We start from the raw sequence: 25,360 nt of genomic DNA on the forward strand, positions 1-25,360 counted from the left end.
TTCTTTTATTAGTGTTACCACTTAAGTATATTTGCCAAGGCCTCAGAGTAGTTGACTGTATCGTACACGTAGCATCCTCTAAAAAGTTCAGTATTGTTTTAAGAAACATTCTTGTTTATTCAGGAAATTATCAAAGCAAAATAAATGAGACCAAAGCTTAGAGAGCAATCATTCTGGTTTACAGACAGCAAAGCCAGCAGATAATCCATCTGTGATAACCCTTGAAGCTGGTTGCTGTCCACCCACAATCTGCCTTTGAGCAGAAAGGTCTTTCTCCACATTAGTACAACCTCATGGATAAGGAAATGTCCTCACATCTCTGGAATATGAACTGCCTTTGAAACGAGGAGCTGGTATTACCTAGGGCTAGCATTTGAGCCCTTTGTCTTAACTCTTAGTAAAGGACAATGAAAATAAAGTCACTTGAGGCTGGGCGTGGTGGCTCACACCTGCAATCCCAGCACTTCAGGAGGCCAAGGCTGGCGGATCACGAAGTCAGGAGATCGAGACCATCCTGGCTAACACGGTGAAACCCCATCACTACTAAAAATACAAAATATAAAAAAAAATTAGCCAGGCATGGTGGTGGATGCCTGTAGTCCCAGCTACTCGGGAGGCTGCGGCGGGAGGCTGAGGCAGGATAATGGCGTGAACCTGGGAGGTGGAGCTCCCAGTGAGCCGAGATCGCGCCACTGCACTCCAGCGTGGGTGACAGAGTGAGACTCCATCTCAAAGAAAAAAAAAAGAAAAGAAAGGCAATCAAAACAAATTGTCTGTTTACTAAATGAAGCAACATATCCCCTGTTCAGCTTGAGGAAGCTATATAGTTACTTTCTTAAAGAGGAAATATTCCTACTGCAGGCATATTATCTGGGACGCTGAGGATGCTATACACATGTTCCACGTCCTCTTGTGTGGACGTGGGCCATGTGGGTCTCAGGCTACAGGAAGGGGACTGTTGTTTGATATTTTACCTTGTTTGCCCAATGAATGTTGGGCACAAAAAAGAGTGACTATGTTTCCTCCTCCTAGAAATCCAAACTCAAACTCTTGTCTGAGCTTTTGTGAAGGCCTAAGAATGTTTCATGAGATATTTTAAGCACTTAGTTTTATGAGAATCTAATAGAACTTTTCTGTGATGATGGAACTGTTCTCTACATGCACTGCCCAATGTGGTAACCTCTAGCCATGTATGGCTATTGAACATATGAAGTATGGCTACTGCAGTGGAGGAATGGACGTTTTCATTTTATTTAACTCAAAATGTTTTCGATTTAAGTAGCTATTTGTGGCTAGTAGATGCTATATTGAATAGTGCAGGTCTAGGTCAAAACCATCTCCTTGTGGGATATTAGCTACCTATTGTTGTATGACTAATCACTTACTGCATCAGAGTTTCAAGGATCAGGAACTTGGGGGTGGCTTAGTACGTGGTTCTGGTTCAGGGTCTCTTGTGAGATTCTGGTCAAGCTGTCAGCCAGGGCTGTATCATCTGAGACCTCAGTGGGGGATTGGAGGATCTGCTCTAAGAAGGCTCGCTCACATGGCTGTTGGCTGAAGGCCTTAGTCATTACTCGCCATGTGGACCTCTCCATAGGGCTGCCTGAGAGTCTTGAAGACACGACAGCTGGCCTGCTCCGGGCAGGATGGTCCAAGAGAATGAAGTAAGAGAGAGTGACCAAGATGGAAGTCAGGGTTTTTTAGTAAGCTAATTTTGCAAGTGACCTACTGTCACTTCTGTCACACAGACCAACCGTGGTACTTTGCAGATGGGGGACAGCACAGGGGTGTAGACACCAGGGTGTGGGCTCAGCAGGACTACCTGGAGTGGCCTGCCACAAAGAAATCACATGGTCCTTTCAGCTGGTCACTGAAGGGATGACGCACTTGCCTCTCCCACCTTTATTGTTTCTCTTGTATTTTTCCAGAACCAAGTTAAAGGTTTAAAAATAAAAAGGCCAAATGAAAGAGCAAGCCACTGGCCCTATCCTGGGAATATTCATGGGTGGTTTCCTTGCCTGTGTGGAGAGTGAGGCCGAGACAGCACCTGAGCTGCCTCCTGGACGGGAACCGGCGCCACACTGAAGGTGTCCGCTGTTCCCTGCAAGGGCTGAGGCCACGTGTGCTTTGTTTCAGTGAGCAGTGCATCGAAGCCTACGAACTCCTCCTGGCGCTGGCGGAGAGCGAGCAGAGCCTCATCCTGGGGCAGTTCCGAGCGGCGGGTGTGGGGTCGTCCCCTGGTAAGTGTCTCCAGAGTCCCTCTTCCTCCTCTTGTCTCCCTGCCTCCTTTGCTTCTGCCCCTGTCTCAGCAACTGGCATTGAATCATCTCCCAACAACACAAAATTTGGTTGTCGAGTGTGTTTTTCGTTTTTCCTCATGACTGAATGGGTAAATTGTTTATGTTGAATGCAGCAAGAACTGGAGTGGAAACAGAATAACAGACAAGTTAAAACAAGCAAGCCTTCTTAGGATCTGCATTCTCCTGGGCTGACAGTGGGGCCAGATGGAGCTGAGGCTGCATCAGCGATGAAAGGGGCCGGCGTTTCTGCAGCTGCCTCTCTGATGCCTGTTATCAAGGCACATGCTGCTGCCACATGGCCTTCACTTCGTCTCGTTTCATTGGCTGAGCTTCTCCAAGTTTATCTGTTTGAGTAGTAGTGGTTTTTTTGTTTGTGTTTGTTTGTTTGTTTTGAGATGGAGGTTTGCTCTTGTTGCCCAGGCTGGAGTGCCATGGTGCAATCTTGGCTCACTGCAACCTCCAACTCCTGGGTTCAAGCATCCTCCTGCCTCAGCCTCCCGAGTAGCTGGGATTACAGGCACATGCCACCATGCCTGGCTAATTTTGTATTCTTAATGGACACAGTTTCACCCTGTTGGTCAGCCTGGTCTCGAACTCCTGACCTCAGGTGATCCACCCACCTCAGCCGAAAAAAGTGCTGGGATTACAGGCACATGCCACCATGCCTGGCTAATTTTGTATTCTTAGTGGACACAGTTTCACCCTGTTGGTCAGCCTGGTCTCGAACTCCTGACCTCAGGTGATCCATCTGCCTCAACCTCCCAAAGTGCTGGGATTACAGGCATGAGCCACTGCGCCCGGCTTTTGAGTAGTTTTGAAACATGGGTTTCCCCTGCCAGGCCTCCAGGTGTCTTACGAGTAAAGGAGAAGTAGTTTCACCCCCTGCTTGTGTCAGCATCACAGAATGCTCACTTTCCTGTGCCTGTCCTTCCCCCAGCCTGGGAATCCTGTGCCCTGTTGGCCTGACCTGTACCTTGAGATCTGCACTGCCTACTCCCTTCTGTCCCTCAATTTTGAGTAAGGTGGAAGGACTACCTAACTGGAACAGACACAAGCATGTCATTCTAGGAAGCGGCAGCATTTGCTAAAACGTGGCCAGTGATTGTGGCTCTGAGCCTGCAGTGATGTGAGGAGGACTGCAGTAGAAACAGTGGTAAGAGGAAAGAGAGACCCAAGGAGAAAGGTGGCCGTCTCTCCATGCAGAACTAAGCCCCGGACACCCCCTTAGCCTTCGGAGAGGCAATAGCAAGTAAACAGAAAGCCAAGATTACCAGGTCACTCCAGAGCCAAAGATGGGTGGTGTGGGCAGGCCAGGCATTCCCATGTGTGGTGGCCAGGCCTCTGTCATGGACCGGCTTTCTGCTGTGAGCTTCCATTAGGACTTGTCCATCCAGGACACACCCTTCAAAGAAAGTCACCATCCAGGCACCTGCTGAAGGCACCCTCCTGTCCTTCTTCCCCGCTCCTCCCCTCTTGTCTGGGGGCTCACTTTTGCACTGAACACTCACATGTGTTTCCTCCTTCAGTTTCGACTTGCGCAGGAATCTGAAGCAAAACTGAAGGAAGGAAAGTATCCTGGGTATTAATTTCCTGCTTCATATACAAGTGATCCAACGAAAGAGCGCACCTTCATTTGTATGGAGAGCAATGCTCTGCTCCTCCCTCTGGTTTTTTTTTTTAATAGTATTACCAGCCCAGCCCAGAAGTAGAAACTCTGCCAGCATTTCCATTAGAAACCTCATTTTTCAGGGTCTTTTAACTGAACCATAAAACTTTATTCCTCATATGAAACAGATCCTAAAATGATCTTGGCCTGCTGTCAGGATTTTTTAAAATTAATATACGTATTAAGAAAAATGATAAATTAAAGGAAAAAGTCAATCGTATTTCCAGTTGGTATCAGAGGAGTGTGTTAACCTGTTCAGGCCTCACAAGGTACCTTTCATTAGGCGTGTACCTATTCAGTGCATTTATTTGGTGTAGGAGCTGAAAGAGCTTAAATAAATCTGCCTTTTAAATATTCAAAATCAATAATGAATTGCTTTGTATTTACCTAATACTGGGAAGCTCATGTATACATTTATAATATGAGCCAGTGAGTAATGTCATGCCTAATTCCAAATAGCAGTCAGTGGTGAGATGTATGTAAAATGTCATTTGTGGAGAGAAGAGCGGCGTGAAGGTTGTCAGAGAAATGACAGCAGGGAGTTCCAGGGATTTTTGGCCTGCAGAATGGGTCCACTCCATTTCCTGCCCACTCTCCATAGTGCTGAGAGCAGGCTTGATTTTTAGCAGCTCCCCATTAAGCCTCGCCCTTGCATTCTGCTGACAGCAGTGGCTGGCCCGTCATACTATCCCATCATGCCATAGAGCTGTTGCACAGCAAAGCAGGAACTCGTTTGTGACATGCACCCACAGTATCTATGATTGTGGGTCTTTTCTTTGTTCCTTGTTGATGTCACAGGCATTCATTCTGTTCATTCTTTCATTCACAGATGCTTTAGGCCAGCAGTTTTCAAACTGTGCTCTGGGAAGCTGGAGGAGTTTCTCTGGGCCTCAGCAGTGGGGTTGGAGGGTGGGACTCTGAGTGTGTCTCCCACTTCTGCCCACTTCATCCAATTCCGCATTTACGTTTTTTGTATGTTAGGATAGCATTTGGTATGCTTTGGCGTAAGATTTCACTTAAAAATATTTGGAAAAACATGGATCTGTGCTGTACAGGTAGCAAACCGGTGATTTGTTCAGCCAGCACAGTTTCTGTTTTGTTTTGTTTTATTTTTTAAGACTGTGTTTTTTTAGAGCAGTTGTAGGTTCACAGCAAAACTGAGAAGAAGGTACAGAGATTTCCCATATGCCTCCAACCCTCAACATGCACGGCCTTCCCCCATTTTCAGCGCCCCCCACCAGGGTAGTGTATTAGTTACAATGATGAACCTACAGTGACACATCATCACTCAGAGCCCATAGTTTACATAAGAGTTCACTCTTGGTGCTGTACATTCTGTGGGTTTGGGCCAGTGTGTAACAACTTGAGTCCACCGTTACAGTATCATATAGAGTAGTTTCACTGCCCCAAAAGTTCTCTGGCTCCACCTATTCGTTCCTCTCCCAACCTGATCCCCTGGCAACCATTGTTGTTGCTGTTGTTCTTGTTGTTGTTTTGGAGACAGGGTCTTGCTCTGTTACCCAGGCTGTATTTGAACTCCTAGGTTCAAGCAGTCCTCCCACCTCAGCTCAGCCACCCATGATCTTTTCAATATCTCTATAGTTCTGTCTTTTCCAGCACAGTTTTAAAACACAATAGGAATGTGAACATTTGGGGCAGAGACTTCACTGCCTGGTCTGTGCGAGTGCCCACCACACCCTGATGTTCTGCACTAGCCCAATTACCTGGCTCCTGGAGGCATTTGAGTTCACACCGATTACCAAGCCAAGAGAAGGGTCAGGGGTGGCATCGGTACATATAATACAGAGCCGATCTAAAGCTCTCGTCTGAACCATTAGTTTTGTCTCTCTTGCCCCCACACAGGGCTCTAACCAAAGCTGTAGACATGTGGAAAGATGGCACAGTTTTGCCCCAGTTTCTCCCTCCCTCATTCACAGGGAAGTGCCAATGCATAGAGGAATGGCCAAATGGTAGACTTGTGGCTGAATGGGAGGAGAAGCCAGGAGCCTGGATCATTAGAAAAGTCAGAGCATGTTAGAGCTAGAAACAGAAATGTGGTGATCCCGTTGGCTGACTCCTACCGTTGTCCCTGAGGCTATTGGAGCCCAGAGAAAGAGCAGAGAACTACCTTCCCACATGCAGCTTCTAAGTGACAGTGCCAGGCCCAGAACACAGATCTTCTCTTCGGCTATGCACTGCTAATTCCCTTCCACAGCGCCACCTCTGCCCTAAGTAACTGAGAGTTAATTATGCACAGTCACTCCCAGGCATGCCTTGTCCAGGCCTATGTTGATTAATCTGTTGGCTTCTCTGCCACATAGGAGACCAGTCGGGGGATGAAAACATCACTCAGATGCTCAAGCGAGCTCATGACTGCCGGAAGACAGCTGAGAACGCTGCAAAGGCCCTGCTCATGAAGCTGGATGGCAGCTGTGGGGGCGCCTTTGCCGTGGCTGGCTGCAGCGTGCAGCCCTGGGAGAGCCTTTCCTCCAACAGCCACACCAGGTAATGCTCAGCCTTCTGCTCCAGGGTGGGCATGTGTCCACGTGGCATCTGTTCACTGGACTTGGTGTGCAGTGACCCAGCTCTTGGGGACTATGTGGCTTGGGAAAAGGCAGACATGGCTTCTGGCATGCAGCCTGCTCTATCCAAAAAGGAGTCAGAAGGTCAAAACAGAAGAGCTAGAAAGTGGCCCTCTCGCTTTGCCAATGTGGAAACTGCAGTCGAGAGAGGAGAGATTCGCTTTGGAAAGTGGTAGAGATGGAATGCAAACCTACCTTTCTGTCAGATCCGTTTTCTCTGCGTTGTTGTGTTCTCCATTTCTTTATAAGTCTTCGTTTCCAGGAAGCACTTAGGGTAGCCAAGACCCATTTGCTACAAATGGTCCCTCTGGTCCCAAGGCCCAGCCCAGCCCATCCAAGTTCCAGATGTCACTCTCCCATCCTCTTGTGCCTCCGTCCTCTAGAAGCTCTTCTCAGGCAAGAGCCTCTCCTCTCATCTCTTTTGCCTCATGGAATGATGCCACATTCACAGCACGTGCTTACAGGCACTCAGTCATGAACCTGAGGTCAAGTTCACTGTCTGTGAATCTAGGAAATTAAAGTGGGTGCTTGAAAAAGTTAAGGAAGAGAGCAACGAAGACCTTGCTGAGCGTAATTTGCTGAAGTCATTTGATTCTTTTGGTTGCGAGTGGAGAGTCAGAATGAAACCCTTTCTATTTACCTTCTCATTTCTTACCACCGAAGCCCTAAAAACATGAATGCCTTCCCTTTATTTACCAGTCCTCAGTTTAGAAGACACTTTGTTAGAGATTCTTACGTAATTGCCAAATCACGAAAGACTTGGTAACTTACTCCATTTTCACAGGTGAGGAAACCTTGGCTCAGAGATAATGTCAGTAACCTGCCTGGTGATAAGAGGGAAACCTGGATGGGAACCCGGGATTTTAGCACCGAGCATATTGTTCTTCCCACACTGGATCTCATGACATAACAACACAGTGTCTACTTGCAGACTAAGTGACCAGAACTGCATAAAGATAGATTGACTATTGAGAGGTAGAGGAGAAATACTTTCTTGGTGCTGGAAAGCAACTTAATGTTCCCCTCTGTCTTTTCCGCCAGTGGGACCCACCGTCTACCTCAGTGCCTCCATTTACCTGTACTGGCCCAGGTGTCCCAGGAGAGGGGACATGCCCGGTAATGCATCAGCCAGGTGCCCACAAACAACAGGGACTTGATTCTTCTTTAGCAACAATTTTCTCATTCAGTGAAGCACAGATTATAATTTTTTTCATAAAACCAGATTCTACTGTGTAAACACAGAAAGCAGATGCTCTTAATGACTCTTCCAGATGTGTATAATCTATAATTTGTGTGTTTATTTAGTATAGAAATGTAGTTCTCGTGTTGTCAGTGATGCTGTGTTGTTTTATTAGTGAACATAAGAGTTTGCTTGACGGGCAATGTGTGCTGTTTCAGTAGCTTATGAGGTTTGTGCTACGGATCATTTGCTCAAACCTCCCTACCCCCAAAAAGAATTCTGCGGTTTTATTCTGAGTCAGAGACAAATTTAGAACCAGTCAGGAGTGAGAACAATTTTATCACCATCTATTTAGCTTTTGAATATTTGTTAGAAGTACTTGAACTTACAGGTTAGCCTTGATTTTGAGACTGTTTTCTTAGAGAAATTTAATTTGGAATCCTGTGTTTCTGCAGATTGAGATAAATTCAAAACACAGAGTCATTGTTTCCTAGGATAACCTCAACAAAAAATGGTTATTAAATTAACTTCAGTCTCAAATGGGTCTTCCCATCAAAGCACAGAGGGCTTTAGCTCCAATTTCACCCAATTCTCCTTAAAAAAATCACTTTTACCCTCCCGCCCAAATCAGAGCAGCTCCGAGTACAGAAGAACCACACACAGGGCATTCATTTGTCACTCCACATTCTTAGAACCTGATGCAATTAGACTGCTTTATGTTAAACTTGGGTTTAGAATAAAGTCCCAAACCACCAGACCCCTTTCATAATTATGATAATTATAGTAATTTTGTTTGTAAATCTTGCCATTCTGGCTCAGACATTTCCCCCATGTCAAGTTTATGAAAATAAAGAAAAGGATCTTTCTGAGTTGGAGCTTTATGTGGCCCAGCAAATCCCCTTTCCCCCCACTGTAACCACCCAGCTTAAGGGAGTCTAATCAGAGTGTCCAGCAGCTGCCCCTCAAGGGTTCAGAAAAGAAACGCTGAGTATTGTGCCTCCAGTGGCATTTCTGGCAGCCCATAGGCAGCTCCTAACGACGGGAGGGTTCATGGTTTTAGAGAGGAGCAGCAGAGGGGTAGTTAACCAACAAAGGGAATAAAAGTGATAGCCAAGCCTCAGTTGACTGTTGGCAGGTGCCCAGGGTCGGTGCTACTCATTTTTGAAAAATATAGCCATGGCCTCATCAGAAAGTATAATAGTCTTATGGACAGAGTGACTGGGTTGATTGCCTGGATGGCTTTATCAACATACCACGACAAAGAGGCACAAGGACTAAAATGTTGGGAACTGGAAATAGGAATCCTTGGTCAAGCCCACCCTCTGCAGACCTCACAGTTCAGCTCCTTCTGTGCAGCTTAGTCATCGATCTCAATCCACAAAGGAACTGTGGCCAAGACGGGATCAGTCACAGCAAGTCTGCACTCTCAGAGACTGAAACTGAGTTCCTTGTCTCAGCACCAGATGGGAACCGGGGAGAGCTGTGAGAATGGTGGTTGCAGCCTTGCTGTGAGCCTCTGGGTACCTCCAGGCAGCCACGGTGCTGCCTGTGTGGCCACTCACTCTGGGGTGTAATCCCCAGATTGGACTGGACGGCAGCAGAGCTCAAGAGATGCCCAGCTCTCACTCTTTGAACTAGTCTGGATTAAGATAAAGTTTCATTGGGGCAGAAAAAATGGTTGAGGAGAGTGAAATCATGTCCATTGAAAGGGTGAATGTTTTGAAACAGCCACCTAGTTAGAACACATCAGTAAACTTCAGGGAATGAGAGTCAGACTAGATCTGGCTGAAACAGTCATCTTTACTTGAGGAGAGGTGCTTTTCCATCTGTGTGTCAGGGGAGTCTGTCCAAAGTCTTTGGGACAAATGCTTACTGCTGTTAGTGAGCTCTAGAGACCAGCCTCAACACATGCTTGACATGACAGCATTATGATCAGTCCTCCTGCTCAAATATCCTCATCACTTACCTTTTAGGTTCTATGAGAACAAGGTATAGACATGAAATGCTTTTTATGGTTTTTTTCTAGTGAGATCTAACTTCTTGATTTCAAAAGAACTGTGCGTTTCTTGTAAAACTAAGCAATTAAAATGCCAGCGTTGCAAAATGTGTAGGATGGTAAAGTTCTCCATTCTAGGACTCTCACTGGAAAGGACATTGGGAACCGTCTGGGGTATATTCCCACAGATTTAACTGCATTTTTTATTAGGATGCGTGGTTGCAAAGAACAGAAACATGCTCAAATAGCTTAAATGGAAAGGGGTCTTATTGGAAGGTTATCAGATCTCGCACCCACGAGCTGCATACCCGAGCAGAGGGCTGCCTAAGACAAAGCAGCAGCAGAACCAGGCTCCAGGTCTGGCCTGTGTGGCCCTTGTATGCAGCCTTTGTTCTTTTTCCTGTTCTCGGGGGCAGCCTTCCCCAGGTGATAGACAACCAGCTCACCACCTGCATTTGTACACAAAGCTGGGTGGTTTCCCTGGTGTCAAGTAAGAAAATCCTGGGGAAAGGGACATCTTGCCCAGCTGGGCTCTGATAGCTATCCTGATCCTCTGTGGCCGTGGAAGCACGAGGCCAAGGCAGTTTTTGCAGGAGCTTGGGAATGGAGAAGAAAAGAGATAAGTCTCAGCAGAAGAGCTTGGAAGGCCGGTACTTGGTGCACCAAAACATGACATCTTTAAAAACATGACTACATCTCTTTTTTTTTCTCTTTTTTTTGAGACGGAGTCTCACTCTGTTGCCCACGCTGGAGTACAACGGTGTGATCTCAGCTCACTGCAACCTTCGTCTCCCAGGTTCAAGCAATTCTCCTGCCTCAGTCTCCCAAGTAGCTGGGACTACAGGCGCCCGGCACCACAGCCAGCTAATTTTCGTATTTTTTGTAGAGACGAGATTTTACCATGTTGGCCAGGATGGTCTCAATCTCCTGACCTTGTGATCAGCCCACCTGGGCCTCCCAAAGTGCTGGGATTACAGCTGTGAGCCACCACACCTGGCCGACTGTGTCTCATTTTTAACCTGATGAGGATCCTGTGATGTGGACTCTTGAAACATGCTTTTTCCCCAAAGTGTTATGCTCTTACACATCTTTCTATATGTGTCATTCTTTTCAGGAGTTGGATAGTTTTCCATTGGATGACAATAGTGTTGCGTATTTGAACACTTTTCTCTGGGACATTCGTATCCCATTTTCCACTATTATAACATTGCTGCAGCCACTGTCCTTGTCCTTAATGGCTATTCCTCTTGTGCAGTTTCTATGAGACCAGCCCTCCACACATAATCCAGTTATTCTCCTACAGCCATGGGTGCTCCAGCCAGGCTGTTCCTCCAAATCCTTGGTAATACTGGGTAGTTCATCTTTTTTCAATTTGGCCAATCTGTACGTAAGCCAAAAAAAAAAAAAAGTTTCAACTTGTACCTCTCTATTTTTAGTGACATTTAAAGTCATTCGTAATGCTTAATTTTTCTAACACCTGGGAAATTGTTACCAGCAATATAGTTGTTAGGCCTGGATAGTATCTATCTTGGTGTGTTATTAACCACATCAGGAGTGGATTTATATTTGTTTTAGAGATGCAACACCATTATGATAGCACCTTTAAAAATTGTTGCATATATAGAGTTTCTCTTCTAAATATTTCTGTCTCTTATTTTGACTTCCACTATCAGCTAAATTTTTAGGAGCTTTCTGGACTCAAGCAGTTTTTGAGGACTTTAGTTATCTGACAGCAGATTTTCCCATGCCCATATTTTGCTAGACAGTCATAGGACTATTTGTTATGTAATCTACCGTCATTTAATCTCAGTTTCTCCTCCTAGGGAATTCTGACAACCATTCAAGAGTGCATAAACCTAAGAGGTTTAGAGTTTGTTTAGTGTTTGTAGTCCTTTGCTACAAACCCAAAAAAGAAGGGATGGGGGTATACCCACAGCACAACAGTAAAAGATACAGGCAAGCTGCCAAGGCTCAAGCTTCTGCTTAAAGAAATGGGGCCACTTAGGAATGACTTAAATGACAAATGTCACCTGGACTGACTTCACTCGTTCAGATAAATTTCAAATGCTCAGCAAAACAGATGCCCACCCCCAGGGCACTTTCCTTCTAAAAATGAGCTGCTGTGCCAGGCGCAGTGACTCACACCCGTAATCCCAGCACTTTGGGAGGCTGAGGCGGGCAGGTCATGAGGTCAGGAGTTTGAGACCACCTTGGACAACTTAGTGAAACCCTGTCTCTATTAAAAATACAAAAATTAGCCAGGCATGGTGGTACGTGCCTGTAGTCCCAGCTACTCGGGAGGCTGAGGCAGGAGAATTGCTTGAACCCAGGAGGCGGAGGCTGTGGTGAGCCAAATCATGCCATTGCACTCCAGCGTGGGCAACAGAGCAAGACTCCGTCTCAAAAAAAAAAAAAAGCAAACAAAAAAAACAAATGAGCTGCTCATTGATGGAAATCAGATCCTAGCTGGGGCCAGGTAAGATGTTGATGAAAACTTCAGGAAAATGCTGTCACGCATTTTCAAGGCAAAAGAAATGTCCTTCTAGCCTTCTGCCAAGGCAAGCTGAGGAGGCTATGAAAAATGAATTTTTCTTCTAATGAGCAGACTGGGGAGCTGTCTTGAGGACAGAGGTGGGGCATAGTGGAGAGGGATAGAAAAGAGAATATTTGACATCGATAGCTGGTTTGAATAGCTTCTCCTATAGTGGACAGGGTAGGTGGAGAGTGGGTCAGCCCGAACTGTCCCGAACCAGCCAGCCCCGCATTCCCACTAGGCTACAGGCCTGCTGCGTATGCTGTGTGCTGGAAGAGCTGCTGGCAATGAACAGATGCAGAGGAAAGTCAGCATGACGGGAGCTCCAGCAGAGCATCATGGAAAGGAGAAACCCACACATCCTAGACTAGCTCCTCAAGAAGCCAGAGCAAGACACACATGTGTGGCGAGGGTTTTTGTCATTAGCCTTCCCCCATAGTCGCACTCAGAGAACACAGACAGGCTCCCATTCTGGAGAGGAGGAATAATGTAGCCACAGAAAGTGATTGATTCTCCCTTGACAACTGAGATCATCCAGCATTCCAAGCCGGGAGAGTTAATGGATGACTTAACCCTTGCCCAGCAGCCAGCAGCAGGCCCTCGGGAGACCGCCAGCGCCTTTGTCTGTGAGGCCAGAGAAAAGGCCAGTGGCTTCCCCTCCCCTACCATTGTCATAATCATATTCCGCAGTGAAACATTAAGAGCTCAAAGCAGAATTGTAATTAACCTCGCCTGATCTGTTCCCCACTGCTGTCCTGGAAGCGGGAGAAGGGAAGCCGGAGGGGCTGTGAGGTTTATCTTGAAATTAAACTTTCTCCACTAAAAGCATTTTAAAGCTCTGTGCTTCCAACAGGGTAAGATCTGTGGACTGAGATCTTTTGTTATTTTTTTGTCGTATTTCCTTCCTCTTTGAAAACTATACTCATAGCAAAGAGGGTGAAACAAAAGCCTTCCCTGCCTGACATGGACGAGGCTCCGGGCCCTAAGGGTGGCAGCGCCTGGCAGTCTCTGCCTGCCTGTGTTCGTGTTCCCCCAGACAGGGCTAGGTGATTTCTCAAGTCCATTCAACCACTGGTGGCTTTTGTTCTCCCTGGGATGGAGGGATTCTGGATGACCTGCAGGTGGCCAACAGCTCAGGGGATCTCTGAGTCTGGTGTTAGGTGTTGTGGGGCTGTTGGCAACGCCATCAGGAAAGTGGCCACCTGTCCCTCCTCCTCCCACAGGACAGGTGCTGTGTGGCAGCACCAGTTGCCTGCTTCAGGGCCTGCTGTATCCTTTCCACAACTTAGTGAGGCAGGAACCCTTAGTATTCCTATTTCCTGCAGCCCAGAAACATTGCGTAATTCACTCTGGGCCATTAAGCAAGGAAATGGCAGAGGAGGAACATTTATCCAGGTTTGACTGACATCAGAGACCTGCTCGTAGACCCTGACACCCACCAGGGCAGCCAGGAGCATTGTGGCCTCTACCTAGAAAACCTGGGAGCATCCAGTCACCTCACAGGCTACTGAGCAAATGCCCACTTAGCCTGAGGGGGAGACCAGTGCTTCTCAACCTAAGCATGCATCCCAGTCACGTAGAGGATATATTAAAACACAGATTGCTGGGCTCCACCTCCAGAGTTCGTGACTCTGGAGGTCTTGACAGCAGGCCCCGGAATGTGCATTTCTAACAAGTCCCCAGGTGCTGCTGATGCGGCCAGCCCGCATCAGTTCTTGGAGAACTGCTGGGGTAGAGCAGTCCTGCTAAATGAAAAATCTGCCAAAATAGTTTCACTTCAGTTCCTGCAGGGTAATTAGAGAATGCTAGCTTTTACCACTCTTTGAATTTTGTGATTTTTATTTTAAATGAAAGTCAACAAAGTGTTTCAAGTATAAATTTATATTTCCCAAAATGTAGTCTGGAGAAAATATACCTCAGTGTCCTGTGGATGGTAGATGCACAGGTGTTGGTTACTCTGTGTTTTTCTATAGGTTTGAAAGTTTTCAAAATAATTTTTAGTGAAAGGAAAGACTAGAGGTGTAAGTAAACCCTACGCCTTGTGTCCCAGCTTTACAAGGAAGGATTTCATTCCTGAAACCTCCCAAGTAACTGGAAGAGAAGTGCTGCTGTCTGCCAGCGCCACACTGTCTAAACATGCCGAGGCTGTGAGCACATCTCCACCCTGAGCCCTGTCTGTAGAATGCTTTGCAAACAGTGCCAGTACTTGAGTTTGCTCTAATTTTGTTGCTCATTCTCCTGTGGAACGTTAGATGTCTGTCCCTCCACATCAGTGTTTACGATCTGTGAAGGTGAGCTCCCGAGCTCTACACGGGGGGTTTGTACGAGGCATGCCTGCCGCTGAGTAGGTTGCAGGCAGCCAGGCATTCGCTGAGATGCTGAGGGTCCTTTGGATGTGTCCTCTGATGCACAGCCCAGCTCCTCAGTGCCGTCTGCTGTGGGCATGGTTTGCCATCTTTGCACTTCCCTCGAGCTGTCTCATTTCACTGTGGAATAGCCCGTGAAGTGTTCCAGCTGCAGGATGGTGCTGCTTCTCCCCTCTCATCCTTTTTAAAATACAGCTTTAGAAAACATAATGTTGATGATCAGTAGTCATTTTTATCCTTCTCCCTGCCTTCCCTGCTCCCACCTTGCTCCAAGCTGCTACCATCTCTCCCTGGAATTGTTGCTGTAGCTCCTGAGGTGCACCCCTGCCTCTGCCCTGGCCTCCATGCATCTCTCCTCATCCTAGAGGCCAGATGGATCCTGTTATAACAATAAAGCAGACCAAGTCCCTCCCTGTTAAAACCCCCAATGGCCTCCATCCTAATCCTAGAGAAAAAGACACAGCCCTTATAAAATGCTGCATGACCTGGCACCGGGCCCCTCCCACACACTCCCTCTCTGACCACTTCTCCTTGTTTGTCTCCCCTGCCTGACTGCTTCAGCCACCATCTCGTTCTGCTGGCCACACTCCCTGCCTAGATTGCAGTTACTGTGTCCTGCAAACATCCACGTAGCTCCCTCTCTCGCCTCCCTTAGGTCCACCCTAATGTCACTGGATCACGCAGGCCTTCCCTGCAGCTCAATCACAAATAATAACCTCATGCCCACTCTGCACTCCCCATGCCTCTTCCCTGCTTCATCCTGGCCTCCTCTATTAGAATATGAGTTCCTTGAGAGCAGGGATTTTTCCAGGACCCCATAGTAGGCACTCCAATCTTTCTTGAAGAAATGAATGATCACTTCTGCATTTATTGAGTGCTTACTATGTGCTGGGCACTGTTCTAAACAGTTCTAATTTTTTTTTTTACTTTTAAGTTCAGGGGTACATGGGCAGGGTTGTTACATAGGTAAACTCATGTCATGGAGGTTTGTTGTACAGATTATTTTATCACCCAGGTATTAAGCCTAGTATGCATTAGTCATTTTTTCCAGTCCTCTCCCTTCTCCTATTCTGTACCCTCAAGTAGGCCCATTGTTTGTTGTTCCCCTCTTTGTGTTCATGTGTTCTCATCATTTAGCTCCCACTTACAAGTAAGAACGTGGTATTTCGTTTTCTGTTCCCACATTAGTTTGCTAAGGATAATGGCCTCCAGCTTCATCCATGTTTCTGCAAATGACATGACCTCATTCTTTTTTTATGGCTACATAGTATTCGTGGTATATATGTGCCACATTTTCTTTATCTAGTCTACCAGTGATGGGCATTTAGGTTGATTCTATGTCTTTGCTATTACAAACACTTCTAATTTTACCTCATTTATTCCTTACCCTGACTTTATGAAGCATGTACTATGATTACCTTCATTTTAGAGATGAGAAGACAGGGAATATTCAAAGTATGTAAGATGCTTGGGTCACACGTAAAGGTAGCACTTTGCTGTTAGGGCAGTGCAGAGAATCAGAACCAACAGGAGATGGGTCTATTTGGAGAGATCTATACCTAGATATAAAGAGAGAGATCAAGATCGATCTCTTGATATAGATATCTAGTAAATCACAAACAGTGATTTATTTTAAGGAATTGGCCTATTTGATAATGGAGCTGGCAAATCTGAAGTCTTCAGCTCAGGCTGCAGACCCAGGGAAGAGTTGATGTTGCAATCCTGAGTCTGAAAGCTGTCTGGAGGAAGAATTTTTTCCCTCTTGGGGGATCTTTCTTTTCCCTTAAGGCCTCTCTGATTAGATGAGGTTCACTCACTGTATGGAAACAGTCACCCTGTAGTCTCTTGATTTTAATGGTCATCACATGGAACAAACACCTTCATAGCAATGCCTAATCTGGTGGTTGACCAAGCGACTGCACATATAGCCCAGCCCAGCTGACATGGGAACTTACCCGGCACAGCCTCTGAAGAGGTGGTGTTTAATGGTCAGGCTGATCTTGCTCGCCTTATCTCCAAGGGACTTCCCACCCATCCTGATGGGACAGAGGGAGTGAGACGCAGCCCCAAAGGGTTTCTGGTGCTCAGGAGTTTCCCATTCTAGAAGGGGTTCTCTGACTTGAAGACCACCCCAAGCCCTAGGGTAGCCTCTTCCTCCTGTGAACAGCAAAGCTCCAGCCCCCATCTCTCTTCAGCTTTTCTCTCCCTGGAAGCCTTGTCTTCATAGCAATGTGTCATGTACAAGAGTGGGCCTACTCTCACTCACGTCTAGGCTATGGGGACTACAGCTACTGAGTTGGGGTCCTGGCTTTTACCCTTTTGCAGTGTGAGACGAGGAGGGCAAGCCTGGGTTTGTGGCATCTGGTGGCCTGTGGAGATCACTCCTGGCCCCTGGCATAGCTTCTAGCTACAGGATTCTGGGGACAAGGACAGGGCTGTGGGACGAGGCTGCGGCCCAAGTCTAGTTGCACCTCTTTCCAGCCGCATGACTCGGCTGACCACTTAATGTCTCTGAGCTTCACTTTCCAAATCTGTAGCAACAGACATGACAACACAGCCTGGCCTGTTTTGATACAAGGTCAGTAGGCCTCCGCTTCTTCCTCTGCCATCTTCAGACCAGTTGCATGAGGGGCGAGTCACCCCTAGGGAGGCCCAGTGCAAGTGCAGAGAAACTGCTGTCGGTGCACACTGGCCTCACAGTCCTCGACCGAGTGGAGTGGGCCTTATTCGGAGGCACAGGGAACAGCCTGCCCACTGCTAGAAAAGGCCAGAGCCCACTTGAAAGCCGTGGCCTCCGTTTTCTGGTGGTGCTCCGCCTTTCATGGTGGTTTAGTCCCCTAGAAACCTTCCCAGGCTGCCACAGGCCTGGGGTTCAGCTGGGGGCTCCCTGTCCGGTCACCATTCACCTTGGGCTGCCAAGGGCCCTTGGGCCAGCCCGAGTCCCTATAGTGGACACTATACTCAGACTAGGCTGTGAAGGCCTGGGGGTACCCCACTCCCAAAGTGGTTATTGCTGTGTTATGCACCCCTGTGTTTTTTCATGGTACATGTTGCAAACAACAGAAGTAATCACAGCAAAACAGCCCCCCTCAGTGTTGCTCCGCAGGGACGGCTGCCACAGCCTGGGACACCTGCACGCACCTGTGAGGGTGTGACATGCATCTGTGGATCACGCCATAGGAGTTTTGTGCTTCAACTTTTGTTGCCTTAAATATACCTTTTTTAAGTTCTGACCACATGAGTATCTTTTTTATTACATATATAATATCTTTTAACCTATTTCCTCAAAATATCACCACCATTGTCAATATCAGTATAATTTCACATATTACAGTTATCACTGTAATGTCCACGTGATTTCCCTCCTTTTGATGGGTGTGATAAATCACTAAACTGTATTTTAGATTATATTCCTTTGTATGTGTATCTTTTTGTTTCTGTGGAATTATTTCCTTAGAAATTCATTTCTAGAGTCCACAGTGTTGCGTCAGGGAGTGTAAGCATTTGTTATTCTTCACACTTAATTCTTTCCTAAAAGGTGGTGTCATTTTCCTATGCTGTGAAGAAAACTTATTTTTGGATTACCATCTAAATCACACTGGGGAGGGGGAATGTGAAGAGTGAGGAGAAAAGATCTATTCGCCATGACTTGGAATAACATGGGGTGGTGGGTCTTTTTTTTTTTTCTTTTCTCAGCACAACCAGCTCCACAGCCAGTAGCTGCGACACCGAGTTCACTAAAGAAGACGAGCAGAGGCTGAAGGATTATATCCAGCAGCTCAAGAATGACAGGGCTGCGGTCAAGCTGACCATGCTGGAGCTGGAAAGCATCCACATCGATCCTCTCAGCTATGACGTCAAGCCCCGGGGAGACAGCCAGAGGCTGGACCTGGAAAATGCAGTGCTGATGCAGGAGCTCATGGCCATGAAGGTATGTGGTGAGTGGGTCCCGTGCGCTAGGCTGCCACCAGGAGGAAATCTAAACAACCTCTGAAAGCAGGTCCAGCAGAGAAGGAGGAATCAACCCCTCCTGCTCAGAGAAGAGCCAGACCCTTTGTAGACAGAGCTGGTTTCACTATGTCTGGGGGTCACTTGGGCTGGGTGTTTCTGGACAGGGGAGTTGAATTCTCAGGGATTTCTCAGGGTGTCCCAGCCCAACTTTGGAGCCCTTCATCCTCTAAGAGAAGCCAGGTCAGACCTCTGCAGGGTGGAGCCTCTGTCCATCTAAACTGACCCCTAATCTCAAGAATGCTTGGAAATATGTCTTGGGTTGCTGATGCTGATGTTAACTCCCAGCAGGGGGAGAACAGGGTGAGGCCAGTTGTAGAGTTTGGCCAAGAGCCCTAGTTTCCTGACACCCTGTACCTTTGGTGCAATGTCGAGCCTGCTCAGACCATAGTGCCCTCCAGTGAAGGTGTACAGTGCTGTTGACGTCAGTGTTTCAGTGGATCTGAAACACTGGGCCCTTCAGCTGCTAGTGGAGATATCTACCTGCTGGCATTTCTACAGAAGGGAGCTTTCTTGGAAAGCTGGTGTCCCCTACTGGGAAGAAGTTAAACCGCCATCCCTACAGCAAGACACCACTTTGCCTGTTTCTGGTGTGGAGTGCCAGGCGCCAGCCCTTTACCTGGTACCTGCTCTCAGAAGGCAGCTGTGGTATAAGTAAGACCATATCTGATATTTGTCCTTGGTTTTGGGACAGAGTTTGAGAAACCCTTGGAGTTTCTTGCTGAGCTGGGGGTGTCTTTGTGATGCTGATGAGGTGACTTATGGTGGGCCCTAGACAGCTTCAGAATGTGGGCTGGTCACCAGAAGGACCAGATGTGTGATGGAGGATTGGGACTTTCAGCCACCTGACCTCCGGGGAGGGGAAGAGAGCCAGAGATTGAGTTCAGGACCGGTCAGGAACTGGAGTCTAGCAAGCCAGAGTGGGTCATGGCAGTGCAGAGTTAATGGCTCCTGTTGGGATCAGTAATGTCCCCAGCAGGGAGAAAAACAAACCCCTGATCGCACCATCTCTGGAGAGTGGAGGGGAGCTGGCAGCAGCAGCCATCCTGACACCCTCGGGGGTGACTCACTCAGCACAGCCCTGTCCTTGGGAGCTTCTTGAGCTAGAATCTGGGTGAAGTTTGGGAAGACACTAGGCGGTGGTAACAGATGCAGGAATCTCACCTCCCACCCCCACCCCCATGATTTCTAAACTGGCTCATCTTCATCCAGCCATGCAGCTCCCATCCCAGCCTGTCTCTGGAGAATCCTCAGGCTGCTTTGGCTGATTCCACCTCTTGTTGCTTATGAGCTAGCCTTGGGTCCATAATCGTAGTGACTTTTCCCCCAACCGGGAGCCCTCTTTGCAGACTCTTGCAGCCTGTGGCACGAGCCCTGAGGCCACCCTTCCATCATTTATTCCAAACATTGTGTTTCTTTTGGCCAAAGACTAAGGATTTCCTTTTTAAAATTGGCCAACATGTGGGATGATAAATTTACTGGTATTCTAGCCAAGAAAGACATTTTTGTTGGAATAAAAGTTCTAATACTCCTTTTGCCGCTTGAAAATAAAATGTGTACTGATCTTAGAAAATTTCTAAAAAAGTAGAAAAGCTGGGAGGAGAACAATCCATAATATGATGATCCAGGGCAGCCATTGCTAGCATTCTGGCTTGGTTCCCTATGACTTTCTTGAAGGCTAAACATCAGAGTCATCTCCTTGTCCTCTGAGTCCCTCCCAGTCTGCTTGGGGATGTGTGCTCACCCATACCAAATCCATTATCCAGCAGGTTATGTTGGATTTTCGCCAGTTTCTGGGATCCGACTGCTGAGAAATTCAAGTTTCTGTTTTTGTAATACCTTTTCATTTCTAGATGATCTGCTTGGTTCCTTTTCAGATCCATTCTTTTTGTTGTTGTTTGTTTGTTTGTTGTTTTGAAACAGGGTCTCACTGTGTTGCCCAGGCTGGAGTGCAGTGACACAGTCATGGCTCACTATAGCCTCGCCCTTGGGCTAGAAGTGATCCTCCTGCCTCAGCCTCCTGAGTAGCTGGGACTACAGGAATGCACTGCCCTACCCAGCTGACTTTTTAAGTTTATTTTTTTGTAGAAACAGGGTCTCACTCTGTTGCCCAGGCCAGTCTCAAACTCTTGGGCTCAAGTCATCCACCCACATCAGCCTCCCAAAGTGCTGGGATTACAGATGTGAGGCACCAGGCCTGGCCTTCTCTTCCTTTTTGAACGTCTTATCCCTTCATTATGACTCCTATACTTCTTTGTTTTAAATCTTTCTTTTCTAGTTTTCCACATTGTTATTTCTGCTTCTTGTAAATGCTGACTCTTACTTTTTGCATCCGCTCATTCTCATTCTACGTCAGTGCTGATTCATTCTCGTTTCCTCGGTGGTGGGGGTAGGGGGAGAGAATGCAAGCACCAGCTCATTCTCCGTGGAAACTGTCTTCCATGGGGCCCTGTGGATCCTGGCTTGCAGATGTCCCTACACAGTGGTTCTATGTTTACATCTGTTGGGACTCATCAGTTTCTGAGGTTTAGGACTAGTTCTTATTAAGTTCTTGGCTCAGGATTCCTGTACCACACCTACACATGACACAGGCTTGAGGTTTAATTCCTCAAAAGAGATTTTTCTTTCTTGTCCCACCCGGAGCCTGAGAGATGACAAGTTTACTTGCCACGTCTCCAGAAAGGAAGTTTTCTAGTGTCTTATGGGCAGCCTGATGAGAATCCTGCTCCCGTAGGGGTCTGAGCTGTGGCTCTCTGCCTCAGAGGCCATGGCCCTGGCCTTGGGTGATGTTAAGCTCCCGGATGGAGGGCCTGAGGACAGTCTGATACCTTGCTGGCCAGCACCCGCCCTCCTTGCCGTTCTCTCTGGCAGAGTTCCCTCTTCATTTCTGGCACCCGTAGGTTTCTCTTTCCTTCTTTCAAGCATGCATTTATATGTTTGTTCTGGAAGCAACCATCACATCAGCTCAGTATGCAGTGTTGCCAGAACCTTCAGAATCCTGCTTCCAGTGGCAAAAGATCCGAAGGCTCTGGGCTTGGCACACCTTTCATTCTGGCTTTTATGTCTGATATTTAGGGGAAAGAAGGTTGGCATGTTCTGAGTAGTTTACTGAGCACATGGACTAACGTCCCTATCGAGGGGTGTCCTCTAGCTATTTCTCCACATATGAGAGTGAAAACACCTACCTCCCAGTCCAACTTACCCAGGAGAGTGCACCAGGCCTGTGGTTTATTACCTCAGAAGGGTCACTTCAGGGGTGGTGAGAATCTGAACTAACCTCAGGTGAGTCCATCTCAAGGTGGGCTGGGAAGGCTGGACCTGGTGGCCATGGGCTGGTGGAGTCACTCTCCAGCAGAAGTGCGGGGACAAGAGTCATGCGTGGGCTCACCTTGAAAGGGAGGGAGGCAGTATAGCTCTGAACCGGATAGCTCGGCTGCAATCTGTGGCTCCACAGCTTACCCAGTAGCCGTGGGCAGGGGGATTTCCTTCTGTGTGCCTCAGTTTCCCATCTGTCAATGGAGATAGTTGCAATACCTACCCCAGGTTGGGAAGATGAAATGAGCCACGTCATGTGAACACTTAGCACAGTGCCACATGCTCAGTAAAGGCTAGTGGCTGTCATTGTTATTGGCTCCTGGTCCCAGGATGGCACTGACCTACTTTGGATTCACTTCTTATTCTCCCCTCATCACTCTCATTTGAGTTCTTAGGATACTTCTAGAAGTTGTCTGATGAGCAGTCACCTGTGAAGGATGTTGTTTCTGTTGATTTCATTTGGGCCCTGAGAAGTAGGCAAGAGCTGGAGGTTGATGCTGCTGCAGGCGTTCGCAGCCTGCCTGGCCCAGCTACAGGGCAACAAAGGTGCCGTGAGAGTGGTTAAATATGTGGTTGGTGCTATGGAAACCAAAATGGGAATTGGATGTGGCTTGGCCAGAAGAGGTCTTCCATGGATAGGTGACTTTACAGCCTCTGGCAGGTGCAGCTCAGCCTCTGCAGACTTCAACTTCAAAGTGATAACTCTACCATGGGCCTGTGGGTCATAGCCGGGGACCCCCCCCACCCAACCACTTGGCAGCAGCCAGCCCTGCTCTCAGTTCAGGTGTGCCTCATGTGCTCTGTGCTCCTTGCTCTGTAGGAGGAGATGGCTGAGCTGAAGGCCCAGCTCTACCTACTGGAGAAAGAGAAGAAGGCCCTGGAGCTGAAGCTGAGCACGCGGGAGGCCCAGGAGCAGGCCTACCTGGTGCACATTGAGCACCTGAAGTCCGAGGTGGAGGAGCAGAAGGAGCAGCGGATGCGATCCCTCAGCTCCACCAGCAGTGGCGGCAAAGACAAACCCAGCAAGGTAGGGCCGGAGTGGCTTGGGGACACCCTTAGGCTCAGGCCTCCCTGACTGCCCAGTGAGCACTGGCCACACCTCACCGCCCTGCTGCCTCAGTTCTTTTATTTGCATAGGAAATGCAGGCCATTCGTAGGTATCTAAGGAGGTGACATTTTGAGTGTAATGAAACTAGATCTACATTTTAGAAATACCAAATCTCACTTTATGTAATAGTTGAACCTTTTCACGTATCACAGTCACATCAGAGGGGTGATCTCTGCAGTTGTCCACTGATACTGTTCTCACCTCCTTCGTCTAATCCTCTGTCACATGGCAGCCCTCATTTGTTGGTTTATTGGTATAATAGTGCCCCCTTTATCCACAGGGGATATGATCCAAAATCCCCCATGGATGCCTGAAACCACTGATAATACTGAACCCTTATATATTCTACGTTTTCCCCTATACATGCATACCTGTGATAAAGTTTAATTTATAAATTAGGCACAGTAAAAGATAAACAACTAATAAAATATTAATAGAACAATTATAACAATATGTCAGCATCATTACTGTTGCACTTTGGGGCTACTATTACATGACATAACGGTTACTTGAACACAAGCAGTGTGACACCGACAGTTGATCTGATAATGGAGACAGCTACTAAATGACAGATGGGTGGGGAGTGTCTACACTGCGGCTATGCTGGACTAAGGAATGATTCGCAACTCAGGTGGGATGGCGCAGGACAGTGCGAGGTTTCATCACGCTGCTCAGAGTGGTGCACAATTTAAAACTTGCTGTTTATTTCTAGAATTTCCCATTTAATATTTTCAGACCATGGTTGACCTTGAGGAACCAAAACCACCGAAAGCAAAACCGCAGTTAAGGGGGAGCTACAGTACTTCTGTACTAATGACTGCATTTATTATCGCCCTTAAGTCTCACAGGTCTGAGGAAAGAATAGTTATCCCCATTTACATGAGAAAAATGAGGCTCAAAGAAGTGAGGAGTCTTACCGCTGATAAATGGTAGAATTGGGATTTAGCCCAGATCCACTAACGGGCTCTCCTTTCCACTGCATTTCCTCCTTGACTCCTTCCTGCTGGTGTTGCCACCGTCACAGGGTGGTAAGCAGGAGGCAGCCTGCCGGCAGAGGAGGAGGAAGGAAGCCTTGGGTTACGAAGTCTACATCATATGAAAGCGGGCTGTCTGGTGATAGAATTTTGCAAACTCACTCTCTTATCAGCCCCCAGGTGTTTTTTTTCTGGAATCCAATTTCATTCCATTATCCTGTATCTCAGAATTTTCCAAATACTGCGTTGAGAAAAAAACAACTGTGGACTCTAAAGAGTTATATCCCTTGTCCGAGGGTCCTCTATATTCTGTGCATCATATTTTTCTGTTCTTAATAAATGCAAGCTTCTCTTGACCCCCATTTGTTTCAGACCCAGGACTCGCAGACATATGCCAACTTGCTAGTCTAATAAGCGGCTTCTCATAGCACAAGTGCAGGATCGTCTCCAGGAGAGCCATGTACCTGGGAAAGAAGGAACAGTACTGATGTCATGTGACAGTGAATTGTCACTCCCTACATAGTTAAGAACTCTGAAGCATGATTCACAAATGGCCACAGCTACACCCTTCCCCACCTCCCACTTGCTGAGGAGCCAAGACAAGACACAGCTGTGGCACCCAGCCAGGCCAGCCCTCCCAAGAGCCTGGCTGCTTTTTATTCATCCATTCAGCTGGTAAATGTGATTTGGCACTCACGGCATGCCAGAACCAAGGCAGGGTGCTAGCGGCAGCTCTGTGGTAGACAGGCAAAGTCTGTCCTCCAGGAATGTACATTCTTAGTAGGAGACTGGTGGGCAAACGGATGATCGCAGAGCAGTGAGAGAATGTCCCCAGTGCGAGGCTGAATTCTTAGCACCATGGGAGGACAGAAGCCAGACACAAATGTCCACTTTGGAGATTCAGGACAGGTTTTCTGGAAGAAATGAACTTCCGAGCTGAGCCCCAGTGGAAAGTGGGAGGTAGCCTGTTGAAGAGGGGCAGGTGGAGGGCCAGGGGAGAGAAGAGGTGCCCTTAGGCTGATGGGACAGCACATGCAACGGCCCGGAGGGGAGTGGAACTGATGCACTGGCTGGAGTTATCTTGAGGGCCGTGCGGAATCATGGAAGGGTCCTCAGCAAGAGATGATGTGATACAGTTTGGGCTTTAGAGAAGTCACTATGCCAAGTGCACTATGAAGCCATCTGCCCAAGGCTGGGGGAGGTGAGTCAGGCTGTGCAGGTGGGCACCAGCCATGTGGTGCTGTATCTGGGTTCACATGGAAGTATCTGGGGCTCGGGAAGATGAGGTTCCATACAAACACCTTCAAAAATCTCTCTTTTTTTTTCTTTTTC

At 47.5% G+C, this 25,360-nt stretch overlaps 1 protein-coding gene across 1 annotated transcript in view; it reads left to right on the plus strand.

Moving 5' to 3' along the window:
* MCC (MCC regulator of WNT signaling pathway) overlaps nucleotides 1–25,360 on the plus strand; it is a 466,429-nt gene that overhangs the window by 419,017 nt on the left and 22,052 nt on the right. The window contains exons 13-16 of the mRNA XM_058440606.1: nucleotides 2,137–2,240; nucleotides 6,288–6,471; nucleotides 18,320–18,554; nucleotides 22,767–22,973. Coding sequence (XP_058296589.1) covers nucleotides 2,137–2,240; nucleotides 6,288–6,471; nucleotides 18,320–18,554; nucleotides 22,767–22,973 — 730 coding nt within the window. The remainder of the gene's footprint in view (nucleotides 1–2,136; nucleotides 2,241–6,287; nucleotides 6,472–18,319; nucleotides 18,555–22,766; nucleotides 22,974–25,360) is intronic.

This window comes from Hylobates moloch, unplaced genomic scaffold, assembly GCF_009828535.3.
Source record: "Hylobates moloch isolate HMO894 unplaced genomic scaffold, HMol_V3 SCAFFOLD_6, whole genome shotgun sequence".
NCBI lineage: Eukaryota > Metazoa > Chordata > Mammalia > Primates > Hylobatidae > Hylobates > Hylobates moloch.